The sequence below is a fragment of the Myzus persicae genome, unplaced genomic scaffold, assembly GCF_001856785.1.
Source record: "Myzus persicae strain clone G006 unplaced genomic scaffold, MPER_G0061.0, whole genome shotgun sequence".
Lineage (NCBI taxonomy): Eukaryota > Metazoa > Arthropoda > Insecta > Hemiptera > Aphididae > Myzus > Myzus persicae.
In genome coordinates, this window is record NW_019104344.1 from 662,891 (window position 1) to 680,400 (window position 17,510).

General features: G+C 29.7%; 2 protein-coding genes across 4 annotated transcripts; both read left to right on the forward strand.

Annotated features, from left to right (window-relative positions):
- The first annotated feature begins 1,109 nt into the window (after positions 1-1,109).
- LOC111041364 (amiloride-sensitive sodium channel subunit alpha-like) lies at positions 1,110-10,069 on the forward strand. Its single transcript, XM_022325616.1, has 4 exons — positions 1,110-1,345; positions 4,069-4,253; positions 9,526-9,750; positions 9,837-10,069. The coding sequence occupies exons 1-4, from the start codon at positions 1,283-1,285 to the stop codon at positions 10,045-10,047; spliced, it is 684 nt and encodes a 227-aa protein (XP_022181308.1). The 5' UTR covers positions 1,110-1,282; the 3' UTR covers positions 10,048-10,069.
- Positions 10,070-10,761: 692 nt separating this feature from the next.
- On the forward strand, positions 10,762-16,765 carry LOC111041363 (pickpocket protein 28-like). Of its 3 annotated transcripts, XM_022325614.1 has the most exons (7): positions 10,762-10,860; positions 12,038-12,245; positions 12,357-12,627; positions 12,692-12,751; positions 13,093-13,207; positions 16,128-16,222; positions 16,297-16,765. In XM_022325614.1, exons 1-7 carry the CDS (start codon positions 10,826-10,828, stop codon positions 16,458-16,460), a joined length of 948 nt encoding a protein of 315 aa, XP_022181306.1. In that variant the 5' UTR covers positions 10,762-10,825; the 3' UTR covers positions 16,461-16,765. The 3 variants fall into 3 exon arrangements, 2 of the variants coding, with proteins under 2 accessions (XP_022181306.1, XP_022181305.1); XM_022325613.1 differs by lacking the exon at positions 10,762-10,860 and having other exon boundaries at positions 11,777-12,245; XR_002605319.1 differs by lacking the exons at positions 10,762-10,860; positions 13,093-13,207 and having other exon boundaries at positions 11,777-12,245; positions 16,297-16,402.
- Positions 16,766-17,510: the final 745 nt, after the last annotated feature.

A 17,510-nucleotide genomic window follows, 5' to 3' on the forward strand; every position in this document is an offset into this window, starting at 1 on the left:
TAGGTAGATATTCTTTTTTTAAGCTACCTATTCTAATTTCTAAATAAATCACTAGAAAAAAATGTTTAGTGCAAATTATACAGTTTAATGTGCACAAGTGCACAAATGTAGTGATTTTTTAGAGCTACAAGTTTCTGCCCTTATGATTATGAATGGACAATAATGATCGTGAGGGTTAGTTCTTCTAAGGGTTCGAAAAAGTAAATACAACATGTACAATTGGTCAATTTTCATTGATTTTTTAGCGAGAGGCACAAAGCTCTTCACCGGCCAGCATCCTGCAAACGTTCGGTTTGGTATTCGGGCCTCGGCTTAAATCTAGTCGACATGTAGGGTCTGGGTAGGTAATCGGTGGTTGAGCAGCTCGTAGTTTAGTCGTTGGTACCCGAAGCCAATGATGCCTGGGTGCCAATTTGTTTATTTCTACGTACCTGCATATATTTTTTTTAAAGTATTCTAATGTAGGGAGGGCACAGATTACAATTTATTGATAACTCTGGAACAAATTCACTTCAGCTACCCACCATTATTTTTGATGTCCAGCCCTTTAAAATAGTCTAATATGGGCCTCAAATTACAAGGAAATAGGTGGTATAATTAGGATTTAATATGAGCTTACATTTTGAATAGGTAGGTACTTAACTTGTTTTTTACAATAACATAGGTACCTATTGTGATTAATTTTAGTTTTGTTATGCTGTAACAATTTATATTAGATTTAAATATATATTTTAAAAATCAATATTTTTGTTGAATATGCATAATATATTCTATACAGCCGATGGCAGTTTTTGTCAATTATTGTTAATGCTATGCCTCATGCAGTTGTATACAAACGAATTATTCCTCGATGGCAAACACATCGCGATCGCGTGCCTTATTATACTTATACAGTTTGTTAAAATAAATTATCGTACTGCTAATAATTGTAAAATAATAATAATATAAAATACCTATAATATGTATTACTAATCGAAATATGTTGTTGATTTTGATAGCCAACCTTCCCATTTTACTGTTGCCGTTCTTGCAGTTCAGTGCAATCGAACATATCATCAATGTACCCTTGGGGATGATATTATTGCAATTGTGTGTTTAAATATTTAACGAGTGAAACACACACCCACACTGAATATTACAATTTAAAATATTAAACACGCTAATCCGCTTCGTCAGAGACTCTTCAAGTGCTCAAACGTATTTTTCACTACTTCACATAGGTAGTACCTACTTACGTATTTTATATTTTTATGTTACGCAAGAGACACACCGTTGAAACCAAATGCATACGAGAAAAAACGAAAACGAGCAGCTGGAAAACCTGCTCAGCCAATATTTTAAAACGGTACGTTTTGTTTTCCAATATCCACATAGGAAGTATTATAGTACTATAGTATATGATTCAGTGTTGTGCGTTATCTAGATAATATATAGTTATCTAAATAAAAATATTTATCTTTTTAGTATGAATTGTTTGCTGTTGTAGGCAAGTTCATTCATAGGTGAACGGAGTGAGGAAAGCTAAGCCATTCCCCCCCTGGCTTTTCGGAATTTTTTTTTAAATTGAGAAAATGTGAAGAAAATCGCCACATTCTGTTACGTTTTCACCGGATTTGAACCAGTCGTACCTAACTATCTTCGGTTTCTTACACAACGTGACTGTCAGAAAAGCGCTTTGGAATTTCCGAATAGGTTGTGGAATGGTAAAATATGTTAACAATAGGTATGTCATAAATAAACGTCAGACAGAGATTAAGACGTGACGGGAATATCGCGTTGAATTTCAGAAGCTATAATTTATAAACCTATAATATAACCTAAATCTTAAGGTCCAATCGAGACGGGCAATTTTAACAAGCCTGCAGCAGAATTAAAGTTTTTTCGCCAGTTAACGACCTGTGACTAAAGTATCTGGTAATCTGATCCGTTTAACTGCGACACTGGTGATGATTTTTTAAGTACCAAATTTGATCTCGACTTTTAAATCACAAAAATTGACTATTAACACTTCAGTTTCCGTTTAGTTTCTAAATAGGCTGCAATATTCGCTCACCATCAAGGTCCGTGTTCTTTAAGTTATAGATAATTAAAACAAAATATAATGATGCGTGCACTGTCATTCAATGTTCGCCTAATAGCTAATATACATAACATATACCTCATACATACTTCAGGGTAGGCCCAAGGGGGGGGGGGGGTCGTTGGACCTGGAGTACAGGATATAGCACCCAATATTTTAATGACCCATTGGAATGCATTTGGTAATTTTTGAAATTTTGATAGGTATATTAATAATATTTTATGAAAATAATATATTAATATAATATAATATATTAAACTGGGGGTTAACCATTGATTATATATTTATACTTAGAAATTATCACATATGTGACACCCGCACTGCTAGTAATGGGTTGTATTTTATTATTGTAAAACTATTATTATTGGCTCATAAAAACATTTAGTACGGTTGCCCAAAATTTGATGCTGGTAGCACTGCTACCGTGCCTGGTAGTCTGAGTATATATTATACAACTGATTAAAAATATCAAAAAGGCAGCTCAAACGTTCGTATTAATTTATCATCGTTACGAATCGAACAAAGCTAATTGCTTAAGGTGAACTTTTACTGCCGATAGTTGGTTTTTTCGAATAATCTATAGTTAGGGCAAATGAGAAGATCAATTTAATTAAATTTTCAAAATATGCGAGTGAATTCTACGCCTATATTGGTTGTATGAGTGTCTAATACCTATTGTCTATATACCTACATGAATATACGTATATAATTCAGTTGAGGTATTTTTTAATTTGTTTGAAAAATAGTTAATTTAAATATTTTGAGTCACGTCACTTGTATTTTGTGTAAGCAAAATTCAATAAACGAATGCAATTCGTGCCAAATTCGGTCAAAAATCGTTTCATCCTGTTCCCATCCTACTATTTATAATTGTAAGTTCTTATTAAATTATGGGAACCGGGAAGAGGAAGACCAAGACAATCTTATATGAAGCAGATTTAGGGAAAGTTTCTTATAAATACTAAGTTTTTGTACATATAGTGAGGTGGAACATTTCATCATGAATGCGGATTGTTAAAAAAAATATTGTGATGCACGTCGGTATTGGGTTTTTTGTACAAAATACTACCTGGTAATTTTGCTACTTTAAAAATTGTTTTGTTACAATAATTAATGAATACAATTATATAGAAGGTTCATATTATTCATATTATTATGTTTTAATAATGCAAACGAAATGACTATATATGAGCATAATAGTAGGTAAGTACCTACCTATTATAGATAGTTATAACGACCAAAAAGTTTTTTCAGGTAAGTGAGGCACGTTTGTGTTATCATAATCAATATTGTTATTTTATTCCGACTGGGATTAATTAAAAAAATAAAATGTCCGATACAATCCGAATGTATATTATTCAATCCAATTTGTTAAGCAAACATAATATTTTGTTACGAAGTTTTTTGTTTGAACGATATTAGCTGAACAAAAACGATGACAGAGATTAAAAACAAATCAATTGTCTATGAAAAAAAATATTATGTAAAATACATTATACAATCGAACATCATAATAATATTATATAACGGTATTTATTACGACACAATAAAGTGCTAATTTATTGTGGTTTTTTGTTTGTTTTTCATTTTGTTTAAAGTCACCTTAAAGTTTCAACAATTGTAGACCTAAACTGATTATATAAGTATGGTACATAACTTATATTACCGATGCCGGATTGCACTTAACATTTAATGAATCAATAGTGAGCTAATGGTCCCTTAAACAAGATTTAGTGGCCCATGATAAGTACATTCAATTTTAGTTAACCATTAATAGTCAATCAATTCTTATGCAATACGGCAATAATACATTACATTTTCATTATTAAAAAACACTTTTTAATTATTATAATAATAAAAAACAATCATCGGATTTCATTTACGTAGGCTTACCTAGGTATGTGTAATGAATATTATTATTATTAGGTATCATTATTTACATAATATTATTGAATCTTAATAATAATATTATGTTTATCTGTCTGTAGAGATCATTTTTTCCGTATGGAGCCGTCAAAGATAACAAGTCATCGACGTACCAAGAAAATAGTCTCGTGCACCAGAAATATAACAAACCCAAATCGCCCACGTTTGAGTTTAAGACGTTTTGCTCCATGACTAGCTTGCACGGCTTCTTTCATTTTGTGGAAAACAATTTTAATAAGATTGGAAAGTAAGCTAATAATAATTGCAATGTCCTATAATGATCTGTAAAAGCTTACATTATAATATCATTATGTGATAAGGATAACCTACTCGTACTTTGTCGATACCTACCCGCAGGCCGCAGCTGCTTAATTTGGTTTCCATTATAGATGTTAAGCTGAGCGATTTGATGGTATTGATTTTATAGTGTTTGTGTGTGTGTTTTTTTTGTGTTTGTCTGTAATCACGTCTTGAATTAGTAAAAATGGTCCGATTTTCTTCAACGTCATCTTTTTCGATTGGAAAATTAATCTAATTGGCACTTTTTGAAGGTGAAAAATTCCTAATAATTTTGAAAAGCGTCAAGAAAAACAAACAAAAAATTAAGGAAAATCTAAGATTTTATAATGGATTTTGGAAATTTGAAATTTTTTAGTAGAAACATTTTTAGTTTTCGTTCTGTGTGGAAAGAATTAAATTTTCTAAAACCTATCGTACAAAATTTACGCTAGTGGACGTGGAAAAATAAACCTACCGATATCATATTTTAATTCCATATTATATTATTGTAAACATATTCATATAAATATATAATAATAAATTAATAACAATATACATCACAAATATGCTTTATTCACGCTGTAGGTACAGAATTATATTTTGACAACCGACTTTATAATAATAACAATTCTCGTAAATTATAATCCAACTGTACCTATTTATCTACCCTTATGGTGCGGATGGTGCGGGGAGATAAAAATTGTTTATTATATCATTATAGTATTATTTTCTGTTTCAATTGCATGTTCAAGAATAACGAAATATTCAGTCCAGAAAAAACTTGAGTTCGATCGAATGAATATACAATAATAATAATATATATGTACAGGTAATTAAAAACGAGAAAGAGTCTGCAACTTTACTGATAATACTAAACGAGCGGAGTTTTTGTTTTCCACAATTTTGTATCTGTTTTTTTTTATTTTTTTTACTCCAAGTTCGTTACAGTTATGAAATTGAAAAATAATATAAAATCATATTGTATAAAAAAAAAACTTACTTGACCTCCCGGTACCTAACAGTTTTGATTGACACACGTTTTCACCAAAGCGGACCTCAGTTTACGGGGGTGACGTGTCTGCAAGTACATCAATATATAATTAATACAGGGTGATACTCCAAGCGCATACTCATCTCCATTTTTTCGTTTAACAATGCGCTTATCCAAATTCTGATGAAGTACCATCATTTCATACGTACTTAATTGTTTATAAAATTTAAAGAGCATATAGGTACAAATATTTTTGTTTTGAGACGAGCACCTATCTTATTTAGTTTAGGTGTCTAATTGTTATTAAACTTCATAATTACCATAACAACAATATAATTAGTTTAATTATTTATACCTATACCTACTATAATATTCTTGATGAATGGACTTATTGATCCTCCTTCTTTGATCTCTCAAGTCATATTTAAAGTTCCTTCCCGTTTCACATGACTTTATATTCCTTTCATTGTTCCAATTCATTACCAAAAATTACGGATGTAATAAATAACAATCTTGTGCAATGCATTTTTTAAATTTTGTATTGAACTAAAGCATAGCAACTATGGCCATTAGCTGTGTGTAGGGGGGACGGTTGGTTTTAGATCAAGTATTGTATGTGTGGCAGGGATTTTATTACTAAAAATTCCGGGTGGTCACCCATCCGGGAGCTAGCAACGCCGGCCAGTACGTACATTCAGAGCGTTTCCGCAGATCGACAGCGCCTCACCAAGCCTCTGGTTTTTATTTATACTTACTCTTACCAAGAGTATCTATTATATCTATTGATGAATATTATTTTTGTATCTAAACGTTTTGTTTATTATTTTATGTACTTTATCAAATTTATCAATATTTTACTGACTTACTGTACTATATTATATCTATTATATCTATAAAGGGATGCATGCCTGTCAAATAAATAATTACCTAAGGGATGTTTTATTGTACCTACCTACTAAAAATTCTAAAAAATCTGAACTTTAATAAATTCATTATTTAAGGAAAAAATAGGAGTGAACATTCTCAACGAATCACCCTGTAAACCTATTATCAATCTATATGCATGTTGCATATTTTATTCATTATTGTATACATTATATTAGGTTTAGGAATATTGACGTCGATGTTTGATGTGAGTATGACGCATCAATGATGACAAAAATTTAAAATTTAATCGGAATTATTAAGTATTTTCTTCGGTATACTTTTTAAAAATCCGCATCGGCCGATTTACAATTATTCACGATTCCAAGTTTTGAAAAACAATTTTAATTACCTTGAAAAATGTCTATAAAATCGTAATTTTTACCAAATAAACTTTATTTTATGAACTTAAATCAATCTTTTTAAACGTATATATTTATCTTTTAATATGAATATTTTGCGCTGGTTAATGGTTAAACATATTATTATATATACGCTTGAATACCTTCATATTATGCTTATGAAATATACCTATTATGTAGATATTGTAGTACCCATAAACACTTATAATATCGTGAAATTTACCTGCAATCCTATACCGACACTATAATAAACCGTTATCATTAAAATATTATGAGTAATGAGGAATTCAGCTCAAAGAATTAGCGAAGTTATTTGGTACAACGATAACGTGTTATATTGTTTACTTTTCGTGCTAGACTTTCGAATAAAAGGTGGTTTTGTGTGCAGTGTAGAAACTAAAAAAAAAAGTTTTATTGTGGAAATCAAACTCGAGCTTCGTGCCGTGTATTCGCATATACTACTGCATCAGTACCATTTCCATATTATATTTTCTTGCAATCGAATAATGGATTTGCGTTAAAAGCGTGCAACGAAAACAACGAAATGTATAATATAGGTACATTAAATAGTAAATACATACATATAGGTATATACGAGATGACTAGATGAAAAAATTCGGGAAATAGGTCAAATCAGGGGCGAGTTTTATGGAATATATTATTCATTTATTCCCGTGCGCGATTGTCATATAAAGTATACACAGTGTGTATATGCAATCATCCGGTTCGTTTTCTCTAGATATTACCCAGCTTATACTGTATATATGTTTTCGACCAATTTATAGTTTGAGAACGCTAGCTGTTGTATATTATGTACATGCATATATAATATACATATTGTATATATGTCATATGTACTGTATTATAGTATATATTTATGTATGTGCACACTTATGTAATAGTCGAACATTCAAGAGTTGTCGTTTGTCCTATGAACCGTGCAATGTCTATAGACACTATATTATATATGTATACATGTTATACACTTATATTATACGGAATACATAATCACGTAATTTTTAGTTTATATGGTTCACAAAATAATGTGTACATATAAAATATAAAATATAGTTACTTTTTCGCACGGCAACTTCATAATATAACATTTTGATATTGAAAAATGTATTGTGTTATTCGTATTCATGCATAATATAACATTTAAAACAATTAAAACATTTTTGAAGAAGAATAATTTAAATGCATATATTATTGTATATAAAAAATAAAACTTTTATAAAAGAATACACATTATACAGATTATATAGGGTAGCCGGTAGGTATATCAAACGTTGTGTGAGAAAAATGGAGAGGACCTATATTCTTTGGAAAGAAGCCAAATGTTTTTTATAGTTTATACCTTAAAAATAATAATAAATACAATTATATTTTTTAAAGATGTTTTATACAATTGTTAAAACACGAAACGCGAACATTAAAAATAAAAAAAAACACATTGAAATGAATACATACACCACTACTACGCATAACCGTAGTCGAATGGAGACTTGAAAATAGTGTTGTTGTCGAGCTCGGACAGATGAGTGTCGTCGAGAGAATAGTTTATGTATATACAGATAAGAACTAAATGACACAATGTACAATATAATATATATTATAATAAAGATTTTGATAGTGTCGCCATTAATTAGAAAAGAGTTAATCATTACAATAGGCAGAGTCAACTGCATCGTAAGCAGATTACCAAAAAATTACTACGACCTCGTAGCTCCATTTATTAACAATAGCACCAAACCCTTGTGAACTTGGCAGCGCAACATTAGCAGCATCGGTCCAAGCAGTCCAACAAATTTGTTAATAAATTGTTGAACATTGTTGGACAACTTTCAACATTTGTCGGACATTATTTTAACTAGGGAACAATTTCAAAGTTTGAGCTTCCAAGTTCACACAAGCTGTGCAACTTTTTATTGCAACATATTTTTGTGCTTAACATGTTTATCTCGATTTGTTGGACATTTTAGGGCAACTTTCAAAATATCCGATACACTATTTAAATAATTTCTTCATCATTTACAGTAAAAATAAACATAACATGAAGTTGGACATTTCGGTATACAACTTATTATTTAATTCTTCATGTGAATTATTTTTGTATACATCATAAAAACTTGGTAACACAAATCCGAATTATTTGTGAAAATCAATATTTTTTTATTAGCAATTTTACTCGTGTAATTATCTTAATCCATATTATTTATTATCATATGTATATCATTATTCAAAATTATTTATGTATTTTAGATTTTGAGCTTATCTAATGAATGTATTGATTTTACAACGATAAGTGTTTTTTTTTCTGTCTGTCATCAACATTAAGGATAGTAAAAATGATCAGATTATCGACATCAGCATCTTTTCTGGTAGAAAGGCAAATATAATTGGTACTTTTGATGGGTCAAAATTGAAAATTCCTTGTAGTTTTTCAAAACATATAAAAAAACAAAATAAAAATTGAAAAAAATGGTATACTTTTTACTCAAAACCAATATTTGATAAAATATATTTTTCTTTTGTAATTATAGAAACCATAATAACTGTAGACACTTGAAGTTTTCGCCAAATATTTATATTAGCATTTCTTATATCTGGTAACATTTTACCATTGTCCATAAAACTTATTTCTGTGTATGTGTAAGCCGGCACCCCTCTTTAAGGTTATAGCTGCAGGTCATACGCCACGATTTTTAGATTCTTTCCACCACTACGGATAGATAAATTACAAGTGAACCTATATACGCTTGAAATACATTGTAACATCTATAGAGTAAAGGATTATATGGTCCTAGAATGACAGATTATATTATATCGTTTCCGATTAATTTAACACGGAATCGCAATATCACATTCTAATCATAGTTTTTTGTACCTATACCTATAATGCCTTAATATTATAAAATATACTGATACCGTAATACTCGTATAATATTTTAAAATTATTTCAGGTTCTTTTGGGCCATTATCTTGGTGGCCATATACATACTATGCGGTGTGTCGATCTACATTTTAATAAGCATGTTCTCCGAGATGCCAGCAATAATATCGTTAGACAACTCGGTTTCGTCTATTTGGGAGATTCCGTTTCCGGCAGTTACGGTGTGCAGTGCGAACAAAGTCCGCCCATCCGTTTATAACTATTCGGATGTTAACAATACCGACTACGAAAACAAGTATTATACGGGATTTCTATACACATATACGCTAACAAAACATATTCGATGGCCATTTGTTTAGTTTTATGTGTTTTTTTCGACAGATTAATTCGGAATACAATGTACGGTGTTTGCGAAAATAAACTAATGAAAAAAAAATTTAAATCGTATGAAGATTTTCTAGACGGTTCCTTTGTTTCGCAAGCTCTAAAGGAAAGTATACCATTATTGTTATTATTGTTAATATTATCCAACTCGTGTAAAGCGTTTTTATTATCCTACAAGTTTTTACACTGTGGTGTATTTATTCAATAGATCATGACATGTGCAGTGTGTATTCGTATCGTATATGTATATACAAAACAAAAACATAAACAATGTGATGAAGAGTTATGACATAATTCAACGATCTTAGCAACCTCTCTATCTATTGTAAACTTTCTCAACTCCCGCCCAATGTTTGCAATTAAGATTTATATTTTACAAAAAAAAACTCAATTATAATTATATGATGAAGTAAAATGCATTTAAAAATTATCAGTTGGTCTTAAAATATTATAATTTTAATCAACTGCGCTATATAGTATAAAATATCTACTCCTAACTATTATGATCAGCTATGATAACATATAGGTAAGTTAAATAATAATAATATATCCTAGTTGAATATGAAGACGTACATACCAACCATCACGAGAGAGGATTTTATTTTCTTCGTTTATAATAATTACATTGGTCTTATTATTGTAGTTGTTCGATATCAATTAGCATACGTAATTGAATTTTGAACTTGTCCGGGTGGCAATAAAAATAATTTATATCCGTTAATAGGTATCTAGGTTAAGTATACCATGATTATACAACTAAATTTATATTGACTTAGGACATAAAAATATCAAACCGGAAATCAGGAATATTTTAGCAACTATAAGTTATAATTTTGTTTTGATGTTGGACGTGTTAACAGAATTTGTCCTTTCCGTGTGAAGAAGTGGTCAAGTCATTTTTTTGGTTACGATCAACAGAAAACGAACCGTGCAACGTTCTATTTCAAGAAACGTTCACGTCGTATGGCCTGTGTTACTCGTTCAATATGATGCCGATGAGGGACTTATTGAGCGGCGAGGAGTAATATATAAAACTAATACTACACATCTATCATATTTTTTATTATTGACTATTTTAATAACTTTTGAGTAAATACTACCTTACTACTACCCTAATACTACCTTTATTGTTCTGTGATACTACCTTACCGCAGAGCAGTGATAACGGGTTCAAGGTATGAAATATAAATAGCTAGGCAACACAGGAAATAGATAAAATTAATCCAAATATTTTTAGGTCATTGTGCAAAGTAAAATTTATTGTGCAATTATTAAGTCTCCACAAAGCCACAAATGATGTTTTTGAATTAAAACATAACTGCAGTTTGAAAAACCTTTAAAAATATATTGGGAATTTTCAATTTTATTTTTAATTTGTATTAAATGATTAAATATTTTATATACCTATTATTTGCGATAAAAACAATTTAGAGCGGAGACGGTCTGCCAGTCATATCGATCGAATATATTATTATAACTATACTGACATAATGTATAATATTGAATTTCAAAATTTGACTGTTCGTTTTTATTTAAATATTATAATGACATTGAAATCTCGTAAATATAATATGTGTTATTGATACAAACTTTTACCCCAGGGTTATTTTGGGTCTAAGTTGTTGGTATTATTTTTTTCGGGGGATTCCTGTAGAATATAGCTATTACGATTTTAGTAAATTAACTAATACTACTTTACTGCGGTGTTATCCACATGTGGAATACTGTGTTTTATACACGGATTGTGTGAGGTTGCTCCCCCTCCAAATGAACATTGAGTTTTCTCAGAAACTGTTTGGTTACAAATTGTTTGATGTCGGTTACAATTAGTGACTAAAAGGTTACTAAATTTTGAAATTGGTCTGATGTAAATTGGACAAAATAGGGGACGAATTTTACGCATATATGTTATCCGCGACGAAAACAGGGCACACTAATTAAATTACCCATATGACCCCTTATAGTACCCTATACGTATTTTCGAATTCTGCTCGCGGAACACAAAACTATATAGACCATTGGATTTTAAATTTCCCGTGGACAGATATTTCCCGATATCCTAAAATATGTAGGTATAGCCGGTATAGGGTAGACACTAGACACCGAGAAATGCAGGTTACAAAGTTGAAAGGTGTACCCAGTTGTCGTGGACATGCTGCAGTACCTACATGTCATTATATAATTGTTATGTTGTTCAGCGAATGGTCGCAAGAGTTCAACAACTACAATTGGAAAAAATATCATAGTAGCTGGAAGCCGGACACCGGATATAGAAGCGACGCGCTGATAGGTCATTTGCCTCTGAGGACGTTTGGTGACGGTGATTATCACAGTGCTACTATGAAGTTGGAACTTCACTCCGAGGACATGAACAAACAATGTGCACAGGGGTTGGACGTATTCTACGTAATACGATAAAACGACAATTTTACAATATATTGGTTTTGTCGTTTATACTGCTATAACAATAATGTAATACGCACGAGTACAATATAATCACGTATTACTGTTTTATAGATATTGATCCACAGTCCGGCCGAATGGCCCGACAGGTCACATCCAACATTGTTAGCCAGCGTCAATATGATCTCGACTATTTCAATTAAACCGTATGTGGTTACTACCGCCGAGGAGCTGATACCGTGGGATCCCCAAATAAGACATTGTTACTTTCAAAACGAGAGAAAACTCAAATTTTTCAAAGTTTACACTAAAAATAATTGCATTTTGGAGTGTCGCAGCTTTAATATTTTGGCGCAGTGTGGCTGTGTGCCTTTTTATTACTTAAGTACGGGCCGATTTCAAAACGCTTATAAAAAACCGATCATTTTTGTTGGCTTGGAAATTTACAGGAACGAAAAACACGCCAGTTTGCGGACCTGCTAAAATGCCATGTTGGGTTACTGCGTCACGTAAGTTATTCAACGGTTGCGCGGTTTTACGGTTAGCTTAGGAAATTTCGGGGGTACGAGCTTTCAAACAATTTGTTGGTTTTTTAAGTTTATTTTATAATCATAAAAAAACATTGACTTACGTTAGCGGAAAACTAAAAACGCTATGCTATAAAATATTAAGTTTTCTTCTATTTATTGTAGAAAATTACTTTACATAAACAAGTTTAAATGTATTTTAGATGTTACATTTTTATCAATTTTTTTTTTAAAAATTATTTAAAAAGCGTGTGTATGACATCCACTTTTTAATCAAAATATTATATCAAAACAAATGATGTGCATTTTTTTGTAAATTTAAGAGACTTCGTCGGATGCATGTGATTGTTTACCGGGATGCACTGAATTTTTTTTCAAAACATCGACAATGAATGCGCAACTCACTGAATCTGTAAAAAAAGAAAATGAAACTGACCTGTAAGAATTTAATGACAAAATTATGCATGTATAAAGAGTATACTATTTAAAAATTAAAGTAAATATTTGTATCTACATCAATTATCAAAGCAATAATTTACAACTTATTAAGACTTTTTTTTGCAAAGGAAAAATAATTGAAATAAAAAATTCCCTTGATATTGAAAATGATGGGTGAACTAGAACAATTCAGAAAATGGATTTTAAATATTTTTAACAGAAGTACTACATAACTACTTAGTACTTATCTTGCATTTATTTTTATTATAAATATTTAATATATTATTAATTATTATCAAGTTTATAATTATACAGCATAATACCGCAGCTACTCTACTACTATACTTCAAGATTACTTATAAATATGTTTTTTATTGAAATGGTTATTATTTTATCAGTAAACTAGGTTCACGCCTACGTTCTGTTAAAACCATTTTTGCCTGGTTTTATTACTGTAAATATAGTTTTGAAATTAAAGTTGAAAATAAAATATTATTCAGTAAACAAATAAATTGATTTTGTATAAATAAATATTGTCTTACCGATTCAACTACCAAAAAATGTTCAATTTAAACGGTTGCATACTAATTTCATACTGGTTTATGCTGCACTTATTTTTTACTTTTTTTGTTAGGAAAACTTTTGAGAAATTTGAAATAAAAAGTGTCTTTAAGTTATTCTGTTTTCGATATTTTGTAGCTGCAGTAAAATGTCAAACTTTAATAAATTAACCAAAATATTTTAAAATCGTATGATATCTAGGTAAAGCTCATATATATTTTTGGAAAAAATATTAAGTCTCTAAATAATTTTGAGTTTTTGAATAAAAAAAAAACAGAATTAATTTTAAAAAATCTGGTTTTTCGTAAATACGTTAATACATATAGGTACCTGGTATAATGGTAATATTTGTTGTTCAACGTGTTTTTCTCAATTTCTTTCGGTTATACAGATTAGCTCGTAAAGTATTGAGGTTTATCTACTAATTATGACTCCTCCTCTACCAAAAAGTAGAAACTAGAATCAATTTTCTACCAGATATTTTTTTGAAGTTGAAGATCTGGGTAATTTTTCTGAGGTGTTTTCAGACATAGAAAGAACACTCATCAGACTGTAGATATCCGTAAAACCATTGTAATTATCATTCAGATTAGAGTCCAATATTATTTTATGTGGATTTGAAGAACATTTGAGGGGTGGTCACCTCCCCCTCTACAGATAATCCCTTATAAATTTCAGGTATTAGGTGTATTTATGACTGGGGAATATAATACATTTTTTGTATTTATTCATCAACGAATAGACAACGTTATTTTGTATCAAACAAACGGTTTGTCCCTACATTTTAAAACTAATCGTTATAATTTGACTTATTAAATTATTACCGGAACACATAGCTGCAGGGTTGTGTGGTGGACAGTGGTGATAAGATTTTTTGTTTTCTTACCTATAAAAATGTTTACCGGGAGCATACTTCGTGTACCTGCGTAGTAGTCAAATTTAATAACCAACTGTGGGTTATACTGTATACATTGCAGTAGTGTTGTTTTTGGAAATTACATCGTTGGTACTGACGAAAAATAAGTACTTGTAAAATAACGCGAACAGTTCTAAAATGTGATAGTAAAAATTCAGGTAGGAACCCGCAGTGAAATAACAGTGATCTACGTGAAAATAATAATTTTCTATTAATTTAATAATTTAAATAATTTAAATAATTTAATAAAAATAATGAATAAAACATGTTTATAATATTCAGGAACATAATTTTAAAGTACTTAAAAGTTAAGAACGCTGGAATAATAAATATCAGTACAAATAGTATTCTGAAAGAGATCGAATAACGTGAGTAATAATATCTTAAAGTTTGAGGGTCCATATAAACCATTGACAGTAAATTTCCTGAAGGTACCACCCTAAAATAAAATGGCGAAGGGAAAAAGCAGACATAAGAAGTCGTATCTGAAAAACGCGATATCGGATATGTATTTAGGTGAATGCATGTGAATGATTCTACGAGTGATAAAGATGTGAGAATAATATCATTATTCCACACAATAGAAAAACAAAATTGACAACAAATTTAATTTTTTCTTCTTTGTATCATAAAAGTTTACGTATTATAATGTTCGCTGTAAATCTTGACGTTTTATAAAAAATATTATACGCCCATGGTATACAGCCAAACATATATTTTCTTGTTTTGGTCTCTATAACTTTACCCGTAACTGTTCATAATCGTATACATTTTTGAAAAGTTTTGAAAAATTAAAGTTTATCTCTATATATAAATGAATTATCAAGTATAAATATTTATAAGTAATATCTATATGCTATATCCGCTCTACACTTATTAATACAATCGCTTTAATAAGTTGTAAAATACTAAAATGTCAACAATACAAAGTGTTATCAAAGAGAATATAACGGGATTCTCTTAATTTATATACTATACATTTATAATATTTTATATTTCTTATATATTTTACTACCTACGTCCTATATACTATTATTATAATATGTGTATTTGTATTTATATATATTATGTATCATGTTGGTGAATTGATTCATTTGGTTCCATTATTTTACTTGAATTAGAATGACTTAGGTATAATTATTCAAATTAGAGATTAGTACAAACAGTATTAATTATCAAAACTTTAATTTCTACCATTTTCAAATAGAAAAATAAACTTACATTGATAGTAAATTTGTGCTGGGTTTATTAAATCTATAAAATAAAATAGAAACTGATGATTATAAATTTTACCTTAGAATATTTATTAAGAATTATGTGTCATATATTCGGCTGGAACGCGAATAATTTCTAATTGAATACACATTTTCTTGATGTTTCCATCCCTTATTAATGATTATAATATATTATATAATAATTGTATAATATAATTAATTGTTTTAGAGCACCTAGTTCGGTGATATTAAGTGTTTATTATCAGAGTAAAAATTTCATTGGACATAATCGAATAATGACTTTTACGTTCGGTCAATTCATGGGTAAGAACACATTTTGAAAATATATTGTACTCTAATTTGTTTTATTAACGTGATTTAATTTTAACATATTTTAGGTAACGTGGGAGGTATAATGGGACTGTGCTTGGGGTTTAGCTTTTTGAGCTTGGTTGAGATTATTTATTTTTTAACACTCAGACCACTCGTCAACTTTTGTAACGCAAAAAGAAAATTGAAAAAAGTTGATCCAACACGCGTGTTGGGAGAAGAACCAATTTGATCTAATTTAGTTTCGTCGGCAGATGAATAGTGCCTTGCTATTTAGTTAAATGAACTATTGTTAACTATCTCTTATAAAATATTATTACAGATATTGCTGGAAAACCGGAGATACGCGATACTCTTATACACATAATAATAAATTATTAGTTTTCACAACAAATTTTTAGTATCTGATTCTTTGTATTTACATAATATAATATAATATTTATATTGAAGAAAACTTTAAACTATAAACTATATTGGAATAATGGAATTAATATCAATAATTTGTTATATTGCAGTATTGTTATGTGCTAAACTGATTTGTAGCTTATATTTTTCATTTTAAGTAATTAAACTCTTGAAAATAATAACGAAAATATAATGTTGGATGTGTTAACGAAATTTAATAATGTTTCATCGGCTTATCGCAAGTTTTCTCATCGTGATTTTCAGATATATTTTATAAATATAACTGTATCAGCATATATTATAAGTAAGCATAATGCATAGGATATAATATTACACTGATGCACAAACGTATCAAGTGTAATTCCAACTCTCTTGAAAAAATATTCATTTTTAAAAAATTAGTTGTGTGCAGTTAATCTTAGTATTATTTTTTAGTTATGCATTTCACCAATGTATGGCTAACACCAGACCTACACCAAATGTATTACACTTACCTATATAAGATATTATTCTGTTTACTAGCCATGTCCCCTGTTAATTATTAATGTATTCATTTTACAAAGCAATGTGCACATGCGAGTTGTAAGTTTGTAACTAATTAGCATCTAACATTTCTAATGCCTATATAAATAGCGTAAAGAGAGCTCACTCATTGAGTAGGTAATACTCTATGGAAGAACTGCTCTTAATAGTATGATAACATTGATATTATATTGGATTGTTGTACAAAAGATATTATTGACAATTGATCATATTGTAAATCATACCATCATTTGTCAAGTCTGGTCCTCACGATGATAGTAAAACGCTATATTAAGTGCAGTTGAATAATATACGAATAATTGCAGGTAAACATTTAATTTAATTTAATTTTATA